The sequence below is a fragment of the Pelobates fuscus genome, chromosome 1, assembly GCF_036172605.1.
Source record: "Pelobates fuscus isolate aPelFus1 chromosome 1, aPelFus1.pri, whole genome shotgun sequence".
Taxonomy (NCBI): domain Eukaryota; kingdom Metazoa; phylum Chordata; class Amphibia; order Anura; family Pelobatidae; genus Pelobates; species Pelobates fuscus.
In genome coordinates, this window is record NC_086317.1 from 494,830,569 (window position 1) to 494,853,854 (window position 23,286).

General features: G+C 47.2%; 1 protein-coding gene across 1 annotated transcript in view; it reads left to right on the forward strand.

Annotated features, from left to right (window-relative positions):
* LOC134586276 (mucin-2-like) overlaps nucleotides 1-23,286 on the forward strand; it is a 172,795-nt gene that overhangs the window by 33,565 nt on the left and 115,944 nt on the right. The window contains exon 2 of the mRNA XM_063441762.1: nucleotides 11,180-11,259. Coding sequence (XP_063297832.1) covers nucleotides 11,199-11,259 — 61 coding nt within the window. The 5' untranslated portion in view covers nucleotides 11,180-11,198. The remainder of the gene's footprint in view (nucleotides 1-11,179; nucleotides 11,260-23,286) is intronic.

Sequence of the window (23,286 nt, forward strand, 5' to 3'; positions counted from 1 at the left end):
GTGTAGTTTGTGTGTAAAGGAATCTGTGGTGTACTATGTGTGGCTAGGGACCGCAGTGTGTAGGTGTTTCCACTGAATGTAAACCGTGTGCATCTAGGGGCTGTAGAGACTGTGTGTGTATCTGTCTAGCTGTAGTAGAAAGAAAGCAATAATGTGTGTGTTTATTTGTAGTATTTATATACGGTGCAGTGTGAATGTATATTGGGGCTGCAGCAGGGGCTGTAGTGTGTGTGTCTAGTGCAGGCACAGGCAACCTTTGGCACTCCAGATGTTTTGGACTACACCTCCCATGATGCTTTGCCAGCATTTTGGGTGTAAGAGCATTATGCGCGATGTAGTTCACAACATCTGGAGTGCCAAAGGTTGCCTATCCCTGGTCTAGGGGATATACAGTTGCAAGAAAAAGTATGTGAACCCTTTGGAATGATATGGATTTCTGCACAAATTGGTCATAAAATGTGATCTGATTATCATCTAAGTCACAACAATAGACAATCACAGTCTGCTTAAACTAATAACACACAAAGAATGAAATGTTGCCATGTTTTATTGAACACGCCATGTAAACATTCACAGTGCAGGTGGAAAAAGTATGTGAACCCCTAGACTAATGACATCTCCAAGAGCTAATTGGAGTGAGATGTCAGCCAACTGGAGTCCAATCAATGAGATGAGATTGGAGGTGTTGGTTACAGCTGCTCTGCCCTATAAAAAACACACACCAGTTCTGGGTTTGCTTTTCACAAGAAGCATTGCCTGATGTGAATGATGCCTCGCACAAAAGAGCTCTCAGAAGACCTACGGTTAAGAATTGTTGACTTGCATAAAGCTGGAAAGGGTTATAAAGGTATCTCCAAAAGCCTTGCTGTTCATCAGTCCATGGTAAGACAAATGGTCTATAAATGGAGAAAGTTCAGCACTGCTGCTACTCTCCCTAGGAGTGGCCGTCCTGTAAAGATGACTGCAAGAGCACAGCGCAGACTGCTAAATGCGGTGAAGAAGAATCCTAGAGTGTCAGCTAAAGACTTACAAAAGTCACTGGCAAATGCTAACATCCCTATTAGCGAATCTACAATACGTAAAACACGAAACAAGAATGGATTTCATGGGAGGATACCACAGAGGAAGCCACTGCTGTCCAAACAAAACATTGCTGCATGTTTACAGTTTGCACAAGAGCACCTGGATGTTCCACAGCAGTACTGGCAAATTATTCTGTGGACAGATGAAACCAAAGTTGAGTTGTTTGGAAGAAACACACAACACTATGTGTGGCGAAAAAGAGGCACAGCACACCAACATCAAAACCTCATCCTAACTGTGAAGTATGGTGGTGGGGGCATCATGGTGTGGGGCTGCTTTGCTGCGTCAGGGCCTGGACGGATTGCTATCATCAAAGGAAAAATGAATTCCCAAGTTTATTAAGACATTTTGCAGGAGAAGTTAAGGCCATCTGTCTACCAGCTGAAGCTCAACAGAAGATGGATGTTGCAACAGGACAATGACCCAAACAACAGAATGGCTTAAACAGAAGAAAATATGCCTTCTGAAGTGGCCCAGTCAGAGTCCTGACTTCAACCGATTGAGATGCTGTGGCATGACCTCAAGAAAGCGATTCACACCAGATATCCCAAGAATATTGCTGAACTGAAACAGTTCTGTAAAGAGGAATGGTCAAGAATTACTCCTGACCGTTGTGCAAGTCTGATCTGCAACTACAGGGAACGTTTGGTTGAAGTTTATGCTGCCAAAAGCGGTTCAACCAGTTATTAAATCCAAGGGTTCACATACTTTTTCCACCTGCACTGTGAATGTTTACATGGTGTGTTCAATAAAAACATGGCAACATTTCATTCTTTGTGTGTTATTAGTTTAAGCAGACTGTGATTGTCTATTGTTGTGACTTAGATGATGATCAGATCACATTTTATGACCAATTTGTGCAGAAATCCATATCATTCCAAAGGGTTCACATACTTTTTCTTGCAACTGTAAAGAGTGTTTGTTTGTCTATAGGGTGTAGTGTGTGGGTGTCTAGAGGGTGTGTTCATATACATTTATCTAATGTGCATGTAAATGGGGTGTAGTGTGTGTATTGATATATGGAGTGTGCACGTATAATATAAACTGGTGTGTGCGTACAGCGGCTATAGTGTGTTTGGATAGGGGAAGTTTTGTGTGTGTGTGTGTGTGTGTGTAAGGGGTTTAAGTTTGTATTTATAGGCTGTTCGGTGGCATAGTAGATTCAGGCTGGGAGGGGGGATATCAGAGGGGTCAGGACATCCTGGTGGTCCAGTGTACTCACTGTACTTTCTGCTTCTTAGTAGACTAGCTCCAGCGTTACTGAGAGCTTTGTCATGGTAATCTGGAGCTTGCGAATGAAGATCTCAGCCAGCAGTGAATCTCAATGCTCTCTGCACTGCTCTGCATGTTTAACTAACAATGGGCTACCAGGGGAGATCCTTTGATCTCCCTTGTCAGCCTCAGCCCTTAGCTTGGTTTGCGCAATGGCTAGTCCAGGCCTGTTTTAAAACTTACCTATTGTGAGGAACCGTATCAAATGCCTACAAAATCCAAGTAGATCACATCCACTGCAACACCCCGATCTATACTTCTACTTACTTCTTCGTAGAATGCAATCAGGTTAGTTTTACATGATCTATGTTTCATAAAACCATGCTGATTATTGCTAATAACACACTTCTTACCAATGAATTCCTGAATATTATCCCTTAACAACCGTTCAAATAATTTCCCAGTCACAGAAGTTAAGCTCACAGGTCTATAATTTCCAGGCAAGGATTTTGAACCCTTTGTGGATATAGGAACCACATCTGCCTTCCTCCAATACTATTTCTGAAAGAAAAGAATCTTGAAAAATTAAAACTTAAGGTTCACTTATTTCCACACTTAGCTCCTTAAGTACTTGTGGGTGAATATCATCAAGCCCTGGAGCTTTGTTTATATATTAACTTTCTTTAGCTGATGTAGCACCTCAGTCCCAGCAATATTTTGTATATCTCTTAGCATAGGATCCTCCTTAAAGGGATACTCCAGGCACCCAGACCACTTCTGCACATTGGAGTGGTCTGGGTGCCAACTCCCACTACCCTTAACCCTTACCACTTCAGCTGGAAGGCTATTCCATGCATCCACTACCCTCTCAGTAAAGTAATACTTCATGATATTATTTTTAACCCTTTGCCCCTTGTGACAAACTGCCATTTGCCACTGGGCATTGGAGAGGACTGATCGCTAGCCTCCTGCCCTGCGACTATGGCCCTGGGATGTATTGCCCTTTAAGAACTGCATTTGGGCATAATGGATTTTTGTATACTGTTTCTGGCCCTTTAACTGTGTGGTACAAAGAAATGGATTGTACTTTTAAACTGGCACTTCGGATGCAGTCGAAGTGCCGAAGTCGTCGAAGTGGGCGCCATTAGACAGTCGAACACGTCGCGGCGGCCATTTTAATCCAGTCGAACGCGGTCAGCGGTGTATGCCATCAAATGCGTGGAACGGAAATCGGCCACACATTTGAACGAACACCGCTGACCTGTACCTTCCCCTGCCCTTCGACACTGCGGCTGGAGACTAAGTCCCGTTCGAAGATTCGAACACACGTTCGAATGGGAATTTGTCATTTTGGGTGTAAAATAGACCTTCAGTAGACAATTGAACCCCACAGAAATGCGAACCCGGTTTCACTTCGGCACTTTGACAGAAGTCGAAGTAAGTTCGACAATTCCAACGCCGCCTTCGGATGGGACTTTGTTATTTTCAGGGCAGAAATAGAACGACCACACAGCCTGAATCTGTGGAACTGTTTTGGGCATACAAACAGGCGTGCGGTCGGTTCAAAGAGACTTTTTAATATTTCTGTAACCCCTGAACGGATTTGTACGAATTTTGAATATGTTGTTCCACAAGTTGTGTTGTTCATAAAAATGTAAGTTTTATTCATGTACGATGTAAAATGAGAAAGTTATAAAAATGTATAAAAAGTAGTGATGTACCGAACGGTTCGCTGGCGAATAGTTCCTGGCGAACATAGCGTGTTCGCGTTCGCCACGGCGAGCAAACATATGCGCGGATCGATCCGCCCCCTATTCGTCATCATTGAGTAAACTTTGACCCTGTGCCTCACAGTCAGCAGACACATTCCAGCCAATCAGCAGCAGACCCTCCCTCCCAGACCCTCCCACCTCCTGTACAGCATCCATTTAAGATTCATTCTGAAGCTGCATTCTTAGTGAGAGGAGGGAAAGTGTAGCTGCTGCTGATTTGATAGGGAAATGGATAGCTAGGCTAGTGTATTCAGTGTCCACTACAGTCCTGAAGGACTCATCTGATCTCTACTGTAAGGACAGCACCCCAAAAAGCCCTTTTTAGGGCTAGAACATCAGTCTGCTTTTTTTTTCCTGTGTAATCTAATTGCAGTTGCCTGCCTGCCAGCTTCTGTGTCAGGCTCAGTGGATACTGTGCCCACTTGCCCAGTGCCACCACTCATATCTGGTGTCACAATAGCTTGCATTTAAAAACAAAAAAAATGTTTTCACTGTTATAGATTGAATAGCAGTTAGTTGTCTGCAAGCGGGTGTGTCAGGCCTACTGCGTCTACTCTGCCAACCTCTGCCAGTGCACAATGCCACTCATATCTGGTGTCACAATAGCTTGCATTTAAAAACAAAAAAGTTTTTGACTGTAATATAATAGCAGTCAGTGTCCTTCAAGCGGGTGTCAGGCCTACAGCATGTACTCTGCCAACCTCTGCCAGTGCACAGTGACACTCTTATCTGGTGTCACAATAGCTTGCATTTAAAAACAAAAAAACGTGTTTTACTGTAATATAATAGCAGTCAGTGTCCTTCATAAGGGTGTGTCAGGCCTACAGCGTGTACTCTGCCAACCTCTGCCAGTGCACAGTGCCACTCATATCTGGTGTCACAATAGCGTGCATTTAAAAACCCCAAAAACTTTTTTCACTGTTATAGATTGAATAGCAGTTAGTTGTCTGCAAGCGGGTGTGTCAGGCCTACTGCGTCTACTCTGCTAACATCTGCCAGTGCACAGTGCCACTCTTATCTGGTGTCGCAATAGATTGCATTTAAAAACCAAAAAACTTTTTTCACTGTTATAGATTGAAGAGCAGTTAGTTGTCTTCAAGCGTATGTGTCAGGCCTACAGCGTGTACTCTGACAACCTCTGCCAGTGCACAGTGCCACTCTCATCTGGTGTCACAATAGCTTGCATTTAAAAACAAAAAAACGTTTTTTACTGTAATATAATAGCAGTCAGTGTCCTTCATAAGTGTGTGCCAGGCCTACAGCATGTACTCTGCCAACCCCTGCCAGTGCCCAGTACCACTCATATCTGGTGTCACAATAGCTTGCATTTAAAAACAAAAAAACTTTTTGACTGTAATATAATAGCAGTCAGTGTCCTTCATAAGTGTGTGTCAGGCCTTCAGCGTGTACTCTGCCAACCTCTGCCAGTGCACAGTGCCACTCTTATCTGGTGTCGCAATAGATTGCATTTAAAAACCCCAAAACTTTTTTCACGGTTATAGATTGAATAGCAGTTAGTTGTCTGCAAGCGGGTGTGAGGCCTACAGCGTGTACTCTGCCAACCTCTGCCAGTGCACAGTGCCACTCATATCTGGTCTCACAGTAGCTTGCACGCATAGTACCACTAATCCCCCAAAAAATGACAGGCAGAGGCAGGCCACCCCGCAGGGGCCGTCGTGGTCGTGGTGCTGTGATTCCCTTTTGCCCTAGAATAATGCCCAATTTTCAGAGGCCACGTACCCTGAACTTGAAAAGTTCTGAGTACATAGTTGACTGGCTAACACAGGACACCCAATCTTCTACAGCTTCCGCTTGGAACCTTGACGCACCATCCTCCTCCAGCTTAGCTTCGGGCACCTCTCAAGATACCACTCACCCGCCTGCCGCCACCACCAACACTAGCACCACAGCCGCTTCACTTTATCTGTCAGAGGAGTTATTTACACATCCGTTTGAAGAAATGAGTGATGTGCAACCATTATTGCCAGAGGATGTAGATAACAGGGATATGTCTCAGTCAGGCAGCATTACACACATGGACGTACGGTGTGATGATGATGATGTTGTACCCGCTGCTGCTTCCTTTGCTGAGTTGTCAGATACAAGTGAAGCGGTTGATGATGACGATGCGTCCATGGATGTCATGTGGGTGCCCGCTCGGCAAGAAGAAGAACAGGGCTAAAGTTCAGATGGGGAGACAGAGAGGAGGAGGAGACGAGTTGGAAGCAGGGGGAGGTCGTCACAAGGAGCTAGTGGCACAGTCAGACAGCATGCATCGGCACACGGGGTCAGCCCAACAGCACACCAATCAACGCATGCTGTGTCCACTACCAGAATGCCGTCATTGCAGAGCTCAGCAGTGTGGAATTTTTTTTGTGTGTCTGCCTCTGACAACAGCGATGCCATTTGCAACCTGTGCCAAAAGAAACTGAGTCGTGGGAAGTCCAACACCCACCTAGGTACAACTGCTTTGCGTAGGCACATGATTGCACATCACAAACGCCTATGGGATCAACACATGAGTACAAGCAGCACACAAACTCAAAGCCGCCATCCTCCTCCTGGTCCAGCATCTTCATCCATCAACCACTGCTGTCCTCCTTGCCCCCTCTCAACCATCCGCCACTCCGTCTCTCGCCTTGAGCAGTTCCTGCTCATCTGCCCACAGTCAGGTGTCTGTCAAGGACATGTTTGAACATAAGAAGCCAATGTCAGAAAGTCACCCCCTTGCCCGGCGTCTGACAGCTGGCTTGTCTGAACTATTACAAACAGAGTATAGGCGCTCGCTATAGTGGTATAAGTGCTATATGATGGGCAGCAGTGACCAACACAAGGATTCCCCACCTTATGATAAAACAATAGTGAACAAAAAGAAAAAAGAAAACCGCGCCCTTATTTGGATACGAACATACGTACTCAAATCCTTATGGTCATACAATTTCAATGGTATACCTAAAAAAAAAGAAGAATATACAAAATAATAGTGTAACCCTGTAGGTAATCCAAAAACAATAGAGAAAATATTTGGATATACACTCACATTTGGCAGAGCTAAATACAGAGCTCTGCTGTTTTAGCGCATAGACTGAATGATCCCCGTCCTAGGATAAATATGAGGTGGTCCACGTCTTGATGGTCTCAAACAGAAAAAACAGACAGGAGAATCCACATAGTGTAGTAAATACCAATATTGATATGGGTGACAAGTGAATAGAAATATCATACTCACATTTACCAGAGCGTACCTCGCTCTAGTTAGTAGCGCATAGGTGGTATAATCCCCACCAAGGAACAAAGATGTAAACCAGGAACAAAATATATAATGGAAATCTCAGAGTAATAAAAAATAATAAAATATAACTATTTATTATACATATAAATCAATAAAAAACAATGTAAATAAAATACTCTATGATAAAGTCCATAAATACTGGTTGCCGTTACTGTTGCCGTTACAGTTAGACTGTGAGGTCGCTTGTCTGGTCTGTTTATGTCGCTTTATAAGAGTGAGTAGGTCTAACGCTTAAGGTTAAGTAGTTTGTATGTAGTGCGACATGTATGTCTCAAAAAGCATAGTGATGTGTTTAACACGGTGTCAGGCTAGTGAACGCAGCATCGCACTACGCTAGACAGGTGATAGTAGTTTAAGGTTCTGCCCGCTATTGGGCACGATTTACATAGTGTAACTAACGTGTGCAAAAAGAAAAAAACAAAAAAACAAACAGTAACTGTGCCTGGACACTTCAGTTATTACTCTCTTGGCCACTAAACGCAGTAAGACATAACAGGATGAAGCCCCCTGTCTTTAAGTTCACTGCGAGATGCAGTTAAGCAATATATTAAGTAAAATAAAAATTAATAACACATTGTGCATGTACAGTACGCAGACTGTTATGCACTATATGTGACATAAGGATAGCCATGGCATCATACACAAAAAAACAAAATGGCACTGTTCTAAGCTAAAGATCGAAAACATAGCGAGGGTGGGTTGTCGTGTAAATCACAGGCTAAGTAACAGGCTGCGGGCATGCATTATGGTTGATTATATAACATATACCATATTCTTACATCCAGTGTTGCATTATGAAAAAAGTAATTTTGAACATAGTAATACATGTTAGTTTTAGCTTTTGTGCAAGAGTAGGTAACGTTTATGCAATCTGATTTATAGGTAAACATGCTATGCTATGGTAGTAGGTAGTAAAAATTGCGATAGGAGTATACTGTGCATACAGGATACGAGATAGGCATGAAAACAAATCAAATTAAATAAGCATTTGTGTCTCTTGGCGTTCAGCTAATTGCAGCACTTTGAGAACGCCTGAAATCCTGCTGTGACCAGGCTGTTAGCTGGACACAAAAGGACCTGTGTCCTGTGCGTGCCGTGGGCATCCATATGGACTGCTCAGCCAATGCCCTGGACTGGGAAGCTGCAGGTGTACAGGTGTCTGTCTCCCTCGATCGCCAGCGCACCAGGGGTTAAGGCTTTCGGCTGTTCCTCTCGCCGGGCTCTTCCCGAGGTCCCTGTGTGGCGCTCACCGTTCTGGCGAGTCTTGGTGTCGCAGGTTGGGGTACGGGTGGCTGGTGAGGTTAGTGTGGTAGACAGCTTAGGTATGCTGGCTGGTCTCACCCTGGTGTGAGTGGGAGTGAGCGCTGTCGCCGCGGGACATGTCGCCTTTTCCCGCCATCTTTTTTTTCGGCGCCGTCGGGAGGCCGCCCTAGCGGTGCTTAGCCGGAGTCCACACAGGAGTCGCCGGGTTGCTGGGCGAATCCATGCCGCCGCCAGTCTCCTCGCTAGCCTGAAGGCATGACCTTGTGCACTGAGCTTCGTCCAGAGGCTTGCACAGAGTTGGTCGAAGAAGTCCAAGGTATGCCTGGGGGGCCTTAACCGGGTGTGTTGCGTCGTTGGCTTTGTCAGTGGCGCCATCTTGCCTGAGCCCTGGCATTTTTGTCTCACCGCAGTTTTTGTCGCTCGTTTTTGTAGCTTTGCGGGGGTGGGAACCCCCAGCGCGGACCAGAATATATCCCCCGCCGGTCCAGAGGGGGGGGTAGCAGGGCAGCGTTTGATTCGTGCTTCTGAGCGGCTCCCTTGCCGGGCGATCGGCTGCCTCCCCCAGGCTGTAGGCTCCGCTCCTGTTTGGGCCTCATGGCCGGTTCAAGCGCTCGTTTTGCGTTTCGATGCGAGACAGGTATCGGCATGTTCCGTTCAGGGTCCTGTGTCGTTTTCCGGGCACCATGCACCGCTGACAGTGTTTGGTAGAACATGGTTTATGTTTTTGCGCCCGCTGGTGCCGGAGCTAGCAAAGAGTACGTCCGGCCATCTTGGCGGTCAGGCCCCACCCCCAGTTTTTCTTCTTTTAAAAATAGTCTCCTCCTTTACTGTGTTGATTCCCTTTATGTATATAAATGTTTCTATCATATCCACCCGTCTCGTCTTTCCTTCATTTTAAGTTCCTTTATCCTTTCCTTTTAAGTTTTATCCTGTAATCCATGAACCAGTTTAGTAGCCCTTCTCTGAACTCTCTACAAAGTATCAATATCCTTCTGAAGATACGATCTCCAGTACTGCGTAGAATACTCCAAGTGAGGTCTCATCAGTGTTCTGTACAATGGCATGAGCACTTCCCTTTTTCTACTGCTTATACCTCTTCCTATACAACCAAGTATTTCCTGCTGCTCTATTACATTATCTGCCTACCTTTAAGTCATCTGAAATAATCACCCCTAAATCCCATTCCTCAGATGTTGAGGTTAGGACTCTATCAAATAATCTGTACTCGGCCCTTGGGTTTTTACGTCCAAGATGCATAATCTTGCACTTATCCACATTAAATGTCAGCTGCCACAACTCGGACCATTTTTCTATTTTACCTAAATCATTTGCCATTTGACTTATCCCTCCTGGAACATCAACCCTGTTACATATCTTAGTATCATCATCAAAAAGACATACCTTACCATCAAGACCTTCTGCAATATCACTAATAAAAATATTAAAGAGAATGGGTCCAAGTACAGATCCCTGAAGTACCCCACTGGTGACAAGCCCATGCTTCAAATATACTCCATTGACTACAACCCTCTGTTCCCTGTCACTCAGCCACTGCCTTACCCATTCAACAATATTGGAATCCAAACTTAAATATTGCAGTTTATTGATAAGCCTTCTATGTGTAACAGTGTCAAAAGCCTTACTGAAATCTAGGTAAGCAATGTCTACTGCACCACCCTGATCTATAATTTTAGTTACCCAATCAAAAAAATCAATAAGATTAGTTTGGCATGATCTCCCTGAAGTAAACCCATGTTGTCTCTGATCTTGAAATCCATGTGTTTTTAGATGTTCAACAATCCTATCCTTTAACATGGTTTCCATCACTTTCCCCACTACTGAAGTTAGGCTTACTGGCCTATAGTTGCCCGACTCCTCCCTATTACCTTTCTTGTGAATGGGCACAACATTCGCTAACTTCCAATCTTCTGGGACTACTCCTGTTATCAATGATTGGTTAAATAAATCTGTTAATGGTTTTGCTAGTACACCACTGAGCTCTTTTAATAGCTTTGGGTGTATTCCATCAGGTCACATTGACTTATTTGTCTTTACTTTTGGCAGTTGAAATAGAACCTCTTCCTCTGTAAATTCACGTGTAATAAATGACTCATTTATCCTTTTTCTTAACTGAGGTCCCTTTCCTTCATTTTTATCTGTCAATACCGAACAAAAATACCACAGCGGTTTCTTATTTTTTCTGATTTTCCTGACCAGCCTAATGCAATTTCGTGTTGCCTTTAGCAGTGTAACGTTTAAATAATCCCATTTCTCTTGGACTCCATTTAAATTGCTCCAGTCTGATAATGACTGACAGAAGTGGAGGGTAGGAAGGTAAGGTAACGGGATATTGTAGAAGGAACGCAATTATATATTTAAATACAGGTCCAGTGACCCAACTTTTCCCACATTTTAGGCACCTGCCCATACGTTTCTGGTGGGTTGGTACAGAAATGTCTTGAAAGTGACAAAAATGGATTAGATTAAATTGTGGAAATAAATTAAGAAAGTGTGAGAAGCATTTGATATTAAAATATCTTTATGATTTTTTTTACAGACATTTAATGAATTAAACAATGAAGATCCTGCTGGTTGGACTGTGTTTGGGAATCTGCGCTACAACCTGCCTTGCACAGAGTGAGTGTGTAACACGGTAACATTCCTCGCACAGAGTGAGTGTGTAACACAGTAGCATTCCTCGCACAGAGTGAGTGAGAACACTAACATTCCTCGCACAGAGTGAGTGTGTAACACAGTAGCATTCCTCGCACAGAATGAGTGAGAACACTAACATTCCTCGCACAGAGTGAGTGTGTAACACAGTAGCATTCCTCGCACAGAGTGAGTGAGAACACTAACATTCCTCGCACAGAGTGAGTGTGTAACACGGTAACATTCCTCGCACTGAGTGAGTGTGTAACACGGTAACATTCCTCGCACAGAGTGAGTGTGTAACACTGTGATATTCCTCGCACAGAGTGAGTGTGTAACACAGTAGCATTCCTCGCACAGAGTGAGTGAGAACACTAACATTCCTCGCACAGAGTGAGTGTGTAACACAGTAGCATTCCTCGCACAGAGTGAGTGAGAACACTAACATACCTCGCACAGAGTGAGTGTGTAACACGGTAACATTCCTTGCACAGAGTGAGTGTGTAACACGGTAACATTCCTCGCACAGAGTGAGTGTGTAACACAGTAGCATTCCTCGCACAGAGTGAGTGAGAACACTAACATACCTCGCACAGAGTGAGTGTGTAACACGGTAACATTCCTTGCACAGAGTGAGTGTGTAACACAGTAACATTCCTTGCACAGAGTGAGTGTGTAACACTGTGATATTCCCCACACAGAGAGAGTGTGTAACACTGTGATATTCCCCGCACAGAGTGAGTGTGTAACACGGTAACATTCCTCGCACAGAGTGAGTGTGTAACACGGTAACATTCCTCGCACTGAGTGAGTGTGTAACACGGTAACATTCCTCGCACAGAGTGAGTGTGTAACACAGTAACATTCCTTGCACAGAGTGTGTCTAATTAAGTTCCGATCAGGGTTCTTATTATAATTTACACAGGGTTGGTTTCCTTGGCGCCTACTATTATCAAATCTCCTGTCAACGCCATCATCAGTGGTCAACGCCATCATCAGTAGCCGATTGGACTACTGCAATGCTCTGTACATTGGACTGCTTCAGAACATCATACACAAGCTACAGTTGATACAGAACGCAGCTGCAAGGCTACTTACGGGTGTGGCCCGTAATGACCATATCACTCCATCATTAAGAGCCTTGCACTGGCTGCCCGTTCGTGAACGGGTTCTGTTTAAAAATGGTTGTTTGGTATATAAGGCAGTCCATGGTATGGGACCAGACTATCTGAAGGATAAATTCACACGCTATACTCCCAGTCGATCCTTGAGATCGGCTGATTTAGCCTTATTGAAGATTCCAAATTTTAAAAAGAAAAAGTGCGGAGGGAGAACGAGTGATGTTCAGGGAGCGCAATTTTGGAACTCCCTGCCTCTGACATTAAGACTTGAGAATGATCTACTGAAGTTTCGCCGGAGCTTAAAAACAGTTTTATTTGCTCAGGCGTATGGGATGACATGAAATTTTTAACTTGGTTCAAATGCATGTGATTATAATGCTGTTGTTTGCTGGATATTGTTTTGTCTGTTTTATTGCTGGTATGCGCATCGAGACCCTATGGGTAATAAGACTGCGTTTCTTAAGAATTTTTAATAAATAAATAAATAAATAATATTAGTACCTGTCTTTATTACGCCTTATATATTCTTCTCTCCTCGATATTTCTCTGTCTCTTTTCTGTACCAGGTGCCCTTGAAGGCACCTTTCCGACTTCTGCCTTATACAGATTGCTTATGTTACAATATTTCGAGTCAAGAATGCTATAACATCCTGACAGGTACTATTTGATACTTTCTATCATTCTATGCACCCACAGTGCACATAGTTATCTTCTATTTGATTAGGGCAATCACCGGCTCTGCCAGTACATTTGGATACACGTGTCCCTTTGTGGATACTTAGTATCGCTCTGCATTACTGCGCATTACGAGCTGCTGTGAATTGATATATATTGGTCTAGCATACCAAGGGTGACAATGGCACCAATCGTATAAACTGTCCAATAGACACCTCCGGTTGAGATTAGCTCCATACCCGATCAATATATCATTGTCCACTACGACATCATCTGGTATATCATATTACCTGTCTATTTAGACATTGAATGGTTTCACTTTTCACCTGACAAGCTTGTTGCCTTGTACCACGGTACATTATATATGAGACTATTGCCCTCGCAGCCAGACACTATGAGCTGTTAAGAATAGGAACATATTGGCTTAGCAGATTGAGGCTTAGCACGGCATTAAGCTTGAGTGTTACGGCGCTAACTTACCCACCCTGTATAAAATTTACTCTATGTGCGTAGTTTATGTACATAGTTTTCTCTTATTTATGTATTTTGTGTTTTTTTGATTTGTGTATTCTCCTCGATATTTCTCTGTCTCTTTTCTGTACCAGGTATATGAGACTATTCCCCTCGCAGCCAGACACTATGAGCTGTTAAGAATAGGAACATATTGGCTTAGCAGATTGAGGCTTAGCACGGCATTAAGCTTGAGTGTTACGGCGCTAACTTACCCACCCTGTATAAAATTTACTCTATGTGCGTAGTTTATGTTCATAGTTTTCTCTTATTTATGTATTTTGTGTTTTTTTTTATTTGTGTATTCTCGGTTTTTGACTTACACAACTGACACTCCCTTTTTTTGTCAGGCAGTCACTGCTGAGTTAGTTTCTTTTGATGTCCCACTAGTTATAATAAAGGATTTTTTATTGTTCTCTACTAGGAACAGACTCTTTCTTCTCCCCACTTTTCCCCTCCCCCTTTTTGCATATTAATTATATTGGGTTACCCCCTTCTCTGTTCCTATACATTGGTATACCTTACCTTGGCCATTTTTTGCATAGATATTCAAAATGTGTCCCATTGTTCCATCAGGTCCCCTAGGGGAGTGTCCACCTGGTGGACACTTGCATAAATACCATGCAGGTAGCCCTCAATAAACCAAACCTACTTGCACCTTTCTTGAAGCCTTGGCTCATGTTTGGGGGAAGGGATACCTACACAGAGTAAGCTCTTGTAATAGCTTGATTTGTTCCTGCTACGCTCTCTGGATTTAGGAGAGGTTCACCCACTGGGAGCTGGTTCCTGGTCGTGGATCCAGGGTGGGTGAGAGACGGCAAGACCCCAGCGCAGCTGCCTCGCTGGAAGTGGGGTCCACAGTGCTGATGGTGTCGGTTGGAGTGCTCGGAGACCTCGGCAAGCGCTAAGAGCATCAATTGGTGGAGGTACTTGGTCGGAGTGCCAGCGGTCCGTCACACTCACGATATCCCCTTGGCAGGGCATTTAGGAAGGAGTCATATGGCGTCTCGCTCACCCAAAGCTGCTTCTGGCCTGGCAGATCTAAGGATCTGAGGCAGTATTGCCTGTGAGGTCTGCCAGAGAGTGGGGAAACGGGGTGAGCGACACAAGGCAACGCTACATCCCCTGCCCGTAATCGCAGATCCATTCGGCAGGGTAGCTGTCGATATCATAGGTCTCTAGCTAAGCCTAGTCCCTCTGGAAAGAAGTACATTCTGACCATCGTGGACTACGCCACTTGGTATCTCGAGGCAGTCGCCCTAAGCAATATTCGGGCAGAGACTGTGGCTGAAGCCCTGATGCAAGTGTTCTCCCGGATGGGTTTTCCCCGAGAGATTCTCTCGGATCAGGGCACCCAATTTACTGCCAAATTGACCCACCAACTGTGGAGGTTATGGGGCATTAACCCCTTAAGGACCAAACTTCTGGAATAAAAGGGAATCATGACATGTCACACATGTCATGTGTCCTTAAGGGGTTAAACCGATTCTGAGTTCCCCTTACCACCCCCAGACCAATGGCCTGTGTGAGCGCTTTAATGGTACTGTGACAGACCCATCCGTCTGGACTAAACATACTGTGTTCGTCTGTTTTACCATTTGCCTGTATTCCCCGTTCGTATGCCTGGGTTAAGGGAATACATTTGTTTGCCGACCGCAACTACCGAACGGACGGCCACCCAGGAGAGAAGTGTGCTGCTTGTTAACCTATTGATCACAATTAGAACATTGAGGTTAACCACAGCCACTTCTCAATTAAGACCGAAGACAGGGTGGTCATCGTTCGTATGTCGACCACGAGGCGGCGGCCATTTTGACTATGCGAAAGCCCAGCGGGGATGGGTTATACGAATACAATATGTTCGGCAGTTTTAAAGTTATATATTTTAATGTCTTTTATAACTTGTAGTTAAAATGGCGATGTGCCTCTGCTCGAGGAGATAATTTAATTACTTCCCAATTATCTCCCGAGCAGAGGGGAGGAAACTGTGATGCATGCTGGGAATACTGGGGGGGATGTATGTCTGAAATGTCCTCATGTCCTTCTATTATTTCAGTCTTCCATTTGGTCCCCTAGGGGAGTGTCCACCAACTGGGAGGCCTGCATAAATACGGGCAGGTAGCCCACAGTAAAGCCAGTTAATGTTTTACCCTCATGTGACGAAACCAATCTCGCCACATTGTATTGGAGGAGCCTGGTTGCCCGCCTGCTGCCTTTGGATTATGGACCGGCAGCTAAAGGGTTAATTTTACTGTGCAGAATGATTTATTTCTCCCTTTCTGCACAGCAGTTCGGTAGATTTCATCCCCTAGGGGATTTCATCTACCGAACAAACAGCCGTTCACCAACCTCCCCAGAGCCGTGGGAAGCCGGCCGGCGTTGTTAATTGGCCACCCAGAAGCTGGAGTGTGCTGCCAATTTACCTCCCTGAAGCTGCGGTTAATTGCCTGTTAACTGTGTGGCCGCTGTTACACTTAGCGGCCGCTAGGTGGCGCTGTTCTGGAGCTCCCCGGGCAGCCAACACTTTTCTGCCCGGCTTTCATGCACCAAAATCGGACACTTTTACGTGCAGGTACCGCTGAACCTCCAGCCCCTGGTTCTCATTCGTATGGATTTGGTGAATGCAGGGAATTCGGTATTTTATGTTTGACATGGATGACCGGGATGCAATAAGGAAAGGCATCTGGTACCAGGCCCTGGATAATGTACAATACCAGCGGGGTGAGAGTCTCCCCAGTGAAGAGCAGCGGTTGCAGAAGCAAGTGGCCCTGCGGATGCCCTTCCTGGGAGAGCAGCCCCTGGAGGAATGGGTGAAGGAACTAGAGCACCGGGTATGGCAGGAGCTATGGCTGGAGGATGCCTACCAGGCGCTCTGGTGGTATATGGCACAGTATATACCCTGGACAGCCGAGCATGACAAGCCAGAGGGAGAGGAGTTGGATGGTCCTGGCTTGTTATGGGAGTCTTTCTCAGAGCCTGAATTTGGGAGCACCACACAAGCCCGGTTCAGTGATCTCTTTGAGTGGAGGGAGAGCAGGTATGACTGGGACGACACTCAGGAGATAGAGCAAGACCTGGTCCACCTAGTAACCCGAGAGATGGAGCTGGAACAGGGCTACCAAAATCTGTTCCACTCCAGTGAGAAGGCTCAGCAGGGAAGCGCAGACCCAGATCCAGACCCCTTCAGCTGGGAAGATATTGTACCGTTTTACTGGGAAGAACCCCAGGTGGCCAGTGGAGATGGGACCGAGGTCTCTCCACCGGTCCGGCAGGGAATTGGGAGCCCAGTCTCCATTCCCCAGCGGCAGTGTGAAGTGCAGGGAGAGGAGAGCAGCGTCCTCCCTCCCCAGCGGCAGGCTGAGTTACAGGGGGCAGAGGTAGTTGTTCCTGCCCCCCAGCAGCAGAGTGATATGCCAGGAAGGCAGTGTGAAGTACAGGGAGAGGAGAGCAGTGTCCTCCCTCCCCAGCGGCAGGCTGAGTTACAGGGGGCAGAGGTAGTTGTTCCTGCCCCCCAGCAGCAGAGTGGTATGCCAGGAAGGCAGTGGGAAATACAGGGAGAGGAGAGCAGTGTCCTCCCTCCCCAGCGGCAGCGTGTTTTTTTGGGAATTGGGAGCCCAGTCTCCATTCCCCAGCGGCAGTGTGATGTGCCGGGACTTGGGAGCCCAGTCTCCATTCTCCAGCGGCAGTGTGATGTGCCGGGAATTGGGAGCCCAGTCTCCAGTCCCCAGCGGCAGAGTATCCAGCAGGGAACAGAGAGCCCAGTCTCCTTTCCCCAGCAGCAGGACTCTGTATTGGGAGGAGAGACAGTCGGTCTCCCTCCGCAAAGACTGAAAGTATGTATGGGAGAGGAACTTGTTACCACCTCTCCCCAGCGGCGGATCATTAATGTGCAGAGTGTTCTATCGGGAGAGGAACTTGTTACCCCCTCTCCCCAGCGGCAGCTTAATGTACCAGGGGGAGACTGTAAACCCCCCACCAGTGCAGATGGGACCGTGGTCTCTGCACTTACCACACAGGGGGTAGGGATGGTCGGTCCTACCCCCCCACGACAGAGCTGTGTATCCAAGGGGGAGACAACCGGTCTCCCCACTCAGCAGCAGAGCTATGCAACTAAGGGGGAGACAGTCCGTCTCCAGCAACCAGGCTCCAACCAGACTACTCCGGTGGTAGTGCTGGCACCAGAACAGAGTACCGCTGGTCTCTGCCCACTCAGCAACCCACCAAGGCAGCCTACCAGTCCCCTACACAGCCGTGGTGAGGCACCTGGACCTGGACAAACTTCTCCTCTACCCAGGTGTAGTAACTATTTATTGTGGGTGGGCTGTACTGTTTTTTTTGCTTTGTGGGTGGGTTGCTGGACTAACAAGGGCACTGACCGGCAGGAGGTCAGGTACCCTGTTAGTCTTTTTGGAAAGGGGGAGAGATGTGACGAAACCAATCTCGCCACATTGTATTGGAGGAGCCTGGTTGCCCGCCTGCTACCTCTGGACTATGGACCGGCAGCTAAAGGGTTAATTTTACTGTGCAGAAGGATTTATTTCTCCCTTTCTGCACAGCAGTTCGGTAGATTTCATCTACCGAACAAACAGCCATTCACCAACCTCCCCAGAGCCGTGGGAAGCCGGCCGGCGTTGTTAATTGGCCACCCAGAAGCTGGAGTGTGCTGCCAATTTACCTCCCTGAAGCTGCGGTGAATTGCCTGTTAACTGTGTGGCCGCTGTTACACTTAGCGGCCGCTAGGTGGCGCTGTTCTGGAGCTCCCCGGGCAGCCAACACTTTTCTGCCCGGCTTTCATGCACCAAAATCGGACACTTTTACGTGCAGGTACCGCTGAACCTCCAGCCCCTGGTTCTCATTCGTATGGATTTGGTGAATGCAGGGAATTCGGTATTTTATGTTTTATGTGAACTGTAGTAACCCAGATAGCCTGCCATGGAGCCTGTTCGTATAATTAAAGACTTTAGCTCCATGGCAATTAAAATGTATTTGTGTGGTCTGGGTGCCATTCACCTAATAATGTGCACCCAGACCTGAGCTATCTGGGGATATGTTACATGTCTGTGTTTTATGTATAAAATATGTCTGTATGTATTTTAAAGTGATAGTCTGTTTCTGTGTCACCATGTGCATAATGGAGTCTGGCCTTTGTCTTAGGAGATAATTGAATTACTTCATTAATTATCTCCAGGGCAGGGAGGAGGAAACCAAGATGCATGGTGGGAAAGTATTGTGGCTGTGTGTACGAAAGTGATACATGTCTGTCTGCTGTTTCAGTCTTCCATCTGGTCCCCTAGGGGAGTGTCCACCAGGTGGGAGACCTGCATAAATACAGGGGCAGGTAGCCCTGAATAAACAGACCACTGCTTGACCTTCAACACGGAGCCTTGTCTCGTTCTTGGGGGGATTCACTGTATGCTGTTGGAGATTTGACTGCTAGGAGTGTAAGCTGATGTCTGCTTTTCCTATTCATCTGCTAGCAGCTATTTGTGAGGTTCCAGCTGGAGTGCTACCTTATTCATCTATATCCAGTTCGTGAGTTTTGATGTTCTGCAGTAGCTGTGCCTGTTTGGAAAAGGGGATTATCGCCTAAACCGATTTATTCCCTTTTATGCTGAAACGGTCCGTTACAATTGGTGGCAAGCGGCGGGATCGTTCCTACAGCCCGAAGGACAGCTACAGGAGACACCTTTGCTCTGGATTTTACAACTTGACAGCACCAGGATGGAACCAGCAGTGGAGTACAATAAGGGTGACATGGATGACCGGGATGCAATAAGGAAAGGCATCTGGTACCAGGCCCTGGATAATGTACAATACCAGCGGGGTGAGAGTCTCCCCAGTGAAGAGCAGCGGTTGCAGAAGCAAGTGGCCCTGCGGATGCCCTTCCTGGGAGAGCAGCCCCTGGAGGAATGGGTGAAGGAACTAGAGCACCGGGTATGGCAGGAGCTATGGCTGGAGGATGCCTACCAGGCGCTCTGGTGGTATATGGCACAGTATATACCCTGGACAGCCGAGCATGACAAGCCAGAGGGAGAGGAGTTGGATGGTCCTGGCTTGTTATGGGAGTCTTTCTCAGAGCCTGAATTTGGGAGCACCACACAAGCCCGGTTCAGTGATCTCTTTGAGTGGAGGGAGAGCAGGTATGACTGGGACGACACTCAGGAGATAGAGCAAGACCTGGTCCACCTAGTAACCCGAGAGATGGAGCTGGAACAGGGCTACCAAAATCTGTTCCACTCCAGTGAGAAGGCTCAGCAGGGAAGCGCAGACCCAGATCCAGACCCCTTCAGCTGGGAAGATATTGTACCGTTTTACTGGGAAGAACCCCAGGTGGCCAGTGGAGATGGGACCGAGGTCTCTCCACCGGTCCGGCAGGGAATTGGGAGCCCAGTCTCCATTCCCCAGCGGCAGTGTGAAGTGCAGGGAGAGGAGAGCAGCGTCCTCCCTCCCCAGCGGCAGGCTGAGTTACAGGGGGCAGAGGTAGTTGTTCCTGCCCCCCAGCAGCAGAGTGATATGCCAGGAAGGCAGTGTGAAGTACAGGGAGAGGAGAGCAGTGTCCTCCCTCCCCAGCGGCAGGCTGAGTTACAGGGGGCAGAGGTAGTTGTTCCTGCCCCCCAGCAGCAGAGTGGTATGCCAGGAAGGCAGTGGGAAATACAGGGAGAGGAGAGCAGTGTCCTCCCTCCCCAGCGGCAGCGTGTTTTTTTGGGAATTGGGAGCCCAGTCTCCATTCCCCAGCGGCAGTGTGATGTGCCGGGACTTGGGAGCCCAGTCTCCATTCTCCAGCGGCAGTGTGATGTGCCGGGAATTGGGAGCCCAGTCTCCAGTCCCCAGCGGCAGAGTATCCAGCAGGGAACAGAGAGCCCAGTCTCCTTTCCCCAGCAGCAGGACTCTGTATTGGGAGGAGAGACAGTCGGTCTCCCTCCGCAAAGACTGAAAGTATGTATGGGAGAGGAACTTGTTACCACCTCTCCCCAGCGGCGGATCATTAATGTGCAGAGTGTTCTATCGGGAGAGGAACTTGTTACCCCCTCTCCCCAGCGGCAGCTTAATGTACCAGGGGGAGACTGTAAACCCCCCACCAGTGCAGATGGGACCGTGGTCTCTGCACTTACCACACAGGGGGTAGGGATGGTCGGTCCTACCCCCCCACGACAGAGCTGTGTATCCAAGGGGGAGACAACCGGTCTCCCCACTCAGCAGCAGAGCTATGCAACTAAGGGGGAGACAGTCCGTCTCCAGCAACCAGGCTCCAACCAGACTACTCCGGTGGTAGTGCTGGCACCAGAACAGAGTACCGCTGGTCTCTGCCCACTCAGCAACCCACCAAGGCAGCCTACCAGTCCCCTACACAGCCGTGGTGAGGCACCTGGACCTGGACAAACTTCTCCTCTACCCAGGTGTAGTAACTATTTATTGTGGGTGGGCTGTACTGTTTTTTTTGCTTTGTGGGTGGGTTGCTGGACTAACAAGGGCACTGACCGGCAGGAGGTCAGGTACCCTGTTAGTCTTTTTGGAAAGGGGGAGAGATGTGACGAAACCAATCTCGCCACATTGTATTGGAGGAGCCTGGTTGCCCGCCTGCTACCTCTGGACTATGGACCGGCAGCTAAAGGGTTAATTTTACTGTGCAGAAGGATTTATTTCTCCCTTTCTGCACAGCAGTTCGGTAGATTTCATCTACCGAACAAACAGCCATTCACCAACCTCCCCAGAGCCGTGGGAAGCCGGCCGGCGTTGTTAATTGGCCACCCAGAAGCTGGAGTGTGCTGCCAATTTACCTCCCTGAAGCTGCGGTGAATTGCCTGTTAACTGTGTGGCCGCTGTTACACTTAGCGGCCGCTAGGTGGCGCTGTTCTGGAGCTCCCCGGGCAGCCAACACTTTTCTGCCCGGCTTTCATGCACCAAAATCGGACACTTTTACGTGCAGGTACCGCTGAACCTCCAGCCCCTGGTTCTCATTCGTATGGATTTGGTGAATGCAGGGAATTCGGTATTTTATGTTTTATGTGAACTGTAGTAACCCAGATAGCCTGCCATGGAGCCTGTTCGTATAATTAAAGACTTTAGCTCCATGGCAATTAAAATGTATTTGTGTGGTCTGGGTGCCATTCACCTAATAATGTGCACCCAGACCTGAGCTATCTGGGGATATGTTACATGTCTGTGTTTTATGTATAAAATATGTCTGTATGTATTTTAAAGTGATAGTCTGTTTCTGTGTCACCATGTGCATAATGGAGTCTGGCCTTTGTCTTAGGAGATAATTGAATTACTTCATTAATTATCTCCAGGGCAGGGAGGAGGAAACCAAGATGCATGGTGGGAAAGTATTGTGGCTGTGTGTACGAAAGTGATACATGTCTGTCTGCTGTTTCAGTCTTCCATCTGGTCCCCTAGGGGAGTGTCCACCAGGTGGGAGACCTGCATAAATACAGGGGCAGGTAGCCCTGAATAAACAGACCACTGCTTGACCTTCAACACGGAGCCTTGTCTCGTTCTTGGGGGGATTCACTGTATGCTGTTGGAGATTTGACTGCTAGGAGTGTAAGCTGATGTCTGCTTTTCCTATTCATCTGCTAGCAGCTATTTGTGAGGTTCCAGCTGGAGTGCTACCTTATTCATCTATATCCAGTTCGTGAGTTTTGATGTTCTGCAGTAGCTGTGCCTGTTTGGAAAAGGGGATTATCGCCTAAACCGATTTATTCCCTTTTATGCTGAAACGGTCCGTTACACCTCATAATGGAGCTTGGTCTCGTTATTGGGGGGGATTTTATTACCAGCGACTAGAGACTGCTTATGGGGATTATATGCCGCTTAGGACCTATTGCCGTTCGGCTGTAAGTGGCGATTCGTGTGATTGGAGTTCAAGAAGGTAGAAAGCCGTACCGGTACTGTTCGAGAGTTTGGAGGATTCCCTAACTAGCAGTTCGCATGGTTATACCGCATACGCTACCAACTACAGTATTGTGGCCGGGGAATATCCACTAAACGGCGGTCTGGGCATTTATTACAAGAGGTACCGTAACAGGTACGTTGAAGAAAATGCTCCGTACCTTTACAGTGACTCACAAGGATTGGGAAAAAACCCTGCCCCATCTCCTTCACTGTTCACTTATCTGGAGGAGCCCCAGGAATCTACTGGGTTTTCCCCGTTCGAGCTAATATTCGGGCGGATAGTGAGAGGGCCCTAGATCTAGTTCGGGGACACTGGGAGGGATCTGGGGATCCGGAAGAGACCACCATCGTCCCATATGTGCTGACATGTAGGGACCGATTGGAGAAACTAGTAAGGGAGAACCTCCAGGTGGCCCAGAGGCACCAGTGCACATGGTATGATCGGGGCGCCAGGAGCCGTCCCTTTCAAGTCGGGCAGAATGTTTTGGTACCCGTCCGACATAACAGGCTGCAGGCGGCCTGACAGAGCCCATACCGGGAAGTGGAACGAAAAGAGGACACTACCTATGTGATCGGCCTGTGCTCTGGTACCGGAGTCTGACGTCTGTAACATGTTAACATGCTGAAGCCCTATGTAACGGATCACCTGGCACCCCAACTGGGTATCTCCACCAGCAGATGCTTCCTAGCTGACGCTAAGGACTGTAAGCACCGCACCGAACACCACAAGCACCGTAGCTTAGCTGGGATCTCGCTGTCTTCCTCCCACCCTGGACGAACCTCTGATATCCAGAACCATGTGGGAAAGACC